Source organism: Muntiacus reevesi, chromosome X, assembly GCF_963930625.1.
Source record: "Muntiacus reevesi chromosome X, mMunRee1.1, whole genome shotgun sequence".
NCBI classification, from domain to species: domain Eukaryota; kingdom Metazoa; phylum Chordata; class Mammalia; order Artiodactyla; family Cervidae; genus Muntiacus; species Muntiacus reevesi.
Genome location: NC_089271.1, coordinates 96,134,940 through 96,139,499, shown reverse-complemented (window position 1 = coordinate 96,139,499; position 4,560 = coordinate 96,134,940). Strand labels below are relative to the sequence as shown.

Here is a 4,560-nt window from a genome sequence, read left to right as displayed (position 1 = left end):
CCTGGCAGGCTCATGTCCCCATGTGTGCAGGGAGAGAGGAAGACAAGAGGTGGTGGAGCACCTAAGATCTCTCCAATTCCACACTGCCTAACAGATGCTCAACAAAGAGCAGCAGTTAGAATTTATAATGACAAAATCTCAAAAAAAAAAAAAAAAGACAAAATCACCTATGTTTTGGGGAAGAGAGTCTGAGCAGGTCACATGAGTCTTGAAATTCTCTACCTTTTCCAAGTGTCCGTTGACTATGTGGCAGTGACCACATGTGTGGCCAGAATCACATCTCCTGTTCCCATTGTTCTCTGGCACTCAGCAGGGAGAGCTAGCCCTTAGAGTTGCCCCTTCAGCCCGTTGCACCCACATGCACACCCCACTGCAGTGACCTCACCACCTCCTTAGGCCCAGAACTCGCTCCTGTCATTTGATGCCAGGCACAGCCTTAGCCTGTGAGTCTCTGCTGTCTCCACACTTCTGAACCTGCGTGAACCCAGGGACGCTGGTGGATGTTGCATCTTTACTGGCTAGCACTTATTTCTGGTGTTATTCAGATCTCAGACTCTGTCCCTCTCTCCTCTGGAAATAGTTTTGTTTTCAAGACACCTCATAGGATTGGCAGCTCAACAGGAAACGGAATAGAAAACCAGTCAAAATTGCTGTTCTGTGTGTTTTCCTCCTAGAGGTTATATTATTCAATTTTGCTGTTAGTGTGTGTTTGAGGGGGTGGGAAACAGTGTCTTTCCCGGCTGGGAATCAAAGTTCCCAGGATCCAGTCAGCCAGCAGGATTTCTCCACTTTCACTCATTTCATCCCTCTGAAATCTAGACCATGGTCACAAGTGGCCAAAATAAAGTCCAGATGACCAAGTAAATGCTCATTTCAATATATTGGTAATCAGTTTTCCCAGGACAGAGAGAAGAGGGCCAACCCAGGGAATACTTGGCCATACTTCAAAGCAACATGCACATTTCTCCAGGATTCTGAGCAGATGGTGGGGCAGTGGTAGAAAATACCTCCTTTGTCCCTGTGGTTAACAGCAATGCAACAACTGTCAGGACCCCTTCCTTCCCACCCCAGAAAGAGATCTCTCTGTGTTTTATCCAAGACGCAAAAGGACACCTCACATCAATGATTCATTTCAGACTTTCCTGTCACACCCAAGATACACTGTCGGCAGGTCTGAGGGATGCCATCATGCAGCCTCATCACAATGACCTCCCACAGAAGGAACCCAGCTTCCCAAAGTCCCAGAACACCCTGGCTCAGACACTGACATTCTAGTGCTCCTCCTGGAGCCTCACCGCCCCGCCCCATGCTGCCTTGTTTAGTGGGACTAGGGGACTTCTCTCCACCTTCTTTGTGTGACTAGGGCTACTAGAGCATCGCTCTAGGTGTGGGGGTGTCCTGCTTCTCCTAGTGTCCCTACTGCAAACCCAGCCTTTCACGGAGCAGAGGCTCCGTAAAGGTCTTTGGAATACACGAGCCAGTGAGCAGGGGGCTCAATTAATTATCTGCTACTTCCTTAAATAACCCAGGCAAATCCAAATGCACAAGAGATAATTTAGTTTTTGAAAATGACACACAAGAAGGACAGAAGCATGAATTCTCTACAAGTATTTCTATCATCTAGTTCGTCCCCCATCAATGTTGCTGCTAAATAAGCTCACTTTTCCAAAACAGTTCTAATTTCAATTCCACTCCATTCTGTTCAGGACCACAAAACACAATGGAAGAGTTTCCAATATCTTTTACAAAACAGCAAAACTCTTGTTCATGAATTGGATAAGCACAAACGCTCTGTGATCAGCATCATTCATGAAGCTAAGACACTGAAGTTTATTTAGTCTTCTATGAAAACAAGCAAAGTTTGAAATTTTTCTAAGGAAAGCAGATGAATCTCCAAGTCATCATAGAGAACAGGAACCCAAAGATGCTATAGACTGGTTCCCCAAAGTGCCCCAGGGCCTCACTTCTGAGAAGGCTGACCACTCCGTCTTCAATCACAGAGGGAAGGATCACCTGGATCCTGCTCTGGCTCAGGCAGCCTCATCCTCCTCCCTTACAGCCTCTGCAGACAGGGGTGGGAAGGCCCTCGAAGCCCTTTCTTTGACCCTGAGCAGAAATTCCATGACTTCCTGCTTGCTGGTCTCCACATAGGCCCGGGGACCCCACAGGAACTCATAGCGAGCAGGGTAGCTGTAAGGCACCTGCCGGTACTCCAGGTACCCCTGCTGCACCCACACGTGTGTCAGAAGTGTCCTGGGATCCCCAAAGACACAGTGCACACTCCCAACACACACACCCAATCTGCTGAGTGCTCCCCAGACCTTCTCCTCAGGGGCGCGGTCCCCATTCCTCATGATCAGGCTGAGGATCAGCACCAGGAGGCCGGCCTTGGGCATGCTCTGCCCACCGCTCAGCATCACATCACAGGTGAGGCCCAGGTTGGGGACCATGATGTAGATGTGCTCCCTGGGGTCCACCTCCTTCACCTCCACACCACAGACCAGCTCCAGGCACTGTGAGGCTTGGCTGAAGACCACCGGGAAGTGCTCCTGGTTATCCCTGAGGACCTTCTTCAGTATTTCCGCCTGGGAGGTCAGCTCCTTGGTTCGATACTTGAAGAGCAGGAACTTTATTAGGTTAGCTTTCATCTCCTTCAGAGCCTCCTGGGGCAAGGGCTCCCCAGTGGCTACGGAGGACACTGTGAGGGAGGAGGCTGAGGTGGATGCAGCCACCCCTGCCTCAGCCCCCAAGAGCTGCACATTCACTGGGCACTGGGCCTCACCAGGGTCCGGAAAGCCTTCCTCGGACTTGCTCAGCTCACTCATCTCGACCACGAGCACGATGCCTGGGATCAAACCACAGACAGGAGTGGGGCAGGGGAATAGATGGGGATCACGGGCCAGGCTAGGGGAGAGAGGGGCTGTGAATGGCCTCAGCTGAGATCCACACCCTGGGCGGTCTCACACAGGCCACTTACAGGTCTCCTTTTGTGGGGTGCTCTCAGACCTCACAGGGGCAAGCCTCCAGGGCAGCCAGTCCGCTGGCTACCTGAAAGAGGAAGGGAGCTGTCTCCCCATGGTGCAGTCAGCACAGTCTGGGATTTCCAGGGCTGACAAGGTGGGGGATTAAGCCCTTGTGGGGTCCCCTCTGTTCTGGGATGGGGAGCTCCTGGTGCACACTCTGGGCACCCTCCTCACCTTGACTCCTGGGACTGCCTGGACCACCTCTGCCCTCTGACCTCAGGACTGGAGCCTCAGTCCTCTGCCTTCCTCTCCCGGTTCCTGGAGCTCCTGTGAGAGAAAGGGAGGGGGCAGCTCTGCGGTATCCTGTGGCACAGCCCTGAGCCTTCCATGACAGTACGAGGGGTAGACTCTGTGAGGTCCCCCAAGTTGTGTGGTAGGAGGTCCCCTCAGGGCTCCCTTGTAGTGCTCACCTTTCCCCTGGCACGACCTGGTCCCTCCCCTCTGGGAACCTGCATGGAAATTCTGAACGAGGTCCGAGCCTGAACAGAAAGCGCTGAGGGGCTCCACATGCAGCCGAACCTACCCAGGGTTTCCTGTGGGTCCTAGGCTGGGGAGATGCTCAGTCCTCAACTCCTCCTCACGTCCGGCCTTGGCCTCCCAGCACTGGCCACAGGGGCGGGGGTCTCCTCAGTCCTCCCTCGGGTTTGGGGAGTCCAGCCTCTGCCGACCTGAAGTCTCCACCCTCCGCCAGAAAAACCTCACCTCCTAAGGTCCCTAAGCCAGAGGCCAAGAAACTGCTCACCCCGCTCTAGGGCCTCCAAGAGTCCACATAAGGGCCAGGATCCCTGCCTCCCTGTTGGGGTCTTTCTGCCTCCTTCCATCCTCGCATGCAGCCTGGACTCCAGGCAGAACCGGGGACTGTCCCGTCCACCATCTTGAGACCGTGCCGCTTTCACGAGATCCCCAGTCTCTCTGAGAAGAGCATGTGAGGAAGGCAGACAGGCAGTGTGCTCTTCTTACCCCCAGCTCTCCCAGGGCCGACTACAGGGGCGGGGATCTGTGGGGTTCCGTCGGTCCTCACGCAGGGTCGCCTCAGCCCTCCTTCAGGCACCTCACCTCGCCTCTGAGCAGGACCCGGGATTCTCTGCTCTCCCCAACTGAAGCTCCACCCCTTATACCAGGGCCCGGTCTCTCCAAGACCCGGATGTCAGGAAGTCAGATCATGCCTGCTGCACTCATTCTACCCCCACAGTTGCCCTGGACTGACAACAGAAACGTGTTTCTCTGAGGTGTCCTGTGAGTGGGGTCCAGGGTCCTCTAGTTCTCCTCCTCAGGGTCCTCAACCTGACACCCCGCCAGACCTGAGAATTGGACCGCCTGAGGCCCCAACCCATATGCAAGGTACCCAGTCTGAGACTCGGATGTCAGGAAGTCAGCCCCCATACCAGGTCCCCAGTCTGAGATCCGGATGTGAGGAAGTGAGACCATGCACGTTGGGCTCATCCTACCCCACGGCCGCCAAGGACCAACAGCAGGTACAGGCTTCTCTGAGGTCTCTTTTGATTGAGGTCGGGGTCCCCTCAGTCCTCCCTCAGAG

General features: G+C 54.3%; 1 protein-coding gene across 1 annotated transcript; it reads right to left on the bottom strand.

Annotated features, from left to right (window-relative positions):
- Nucleotides 1–2,030: 2,030 nt before the first annotated feature.
- Nucleotides 2,031–2,825, bottom strand: LOC136154189 (melanoma-associated antigen 10-like). Its single transcript, XM_065916457.1, has one exon. The coding sequence runs from the start codon at nt 2,823–2,825 to the stop codon at nt 2,031–2,033; it is 795 nt and encodes a 264-aa protein (XP_065772529.1).
- Nucleotides 2,826–4,560: the final 1,735 nt, after the last annotated feature.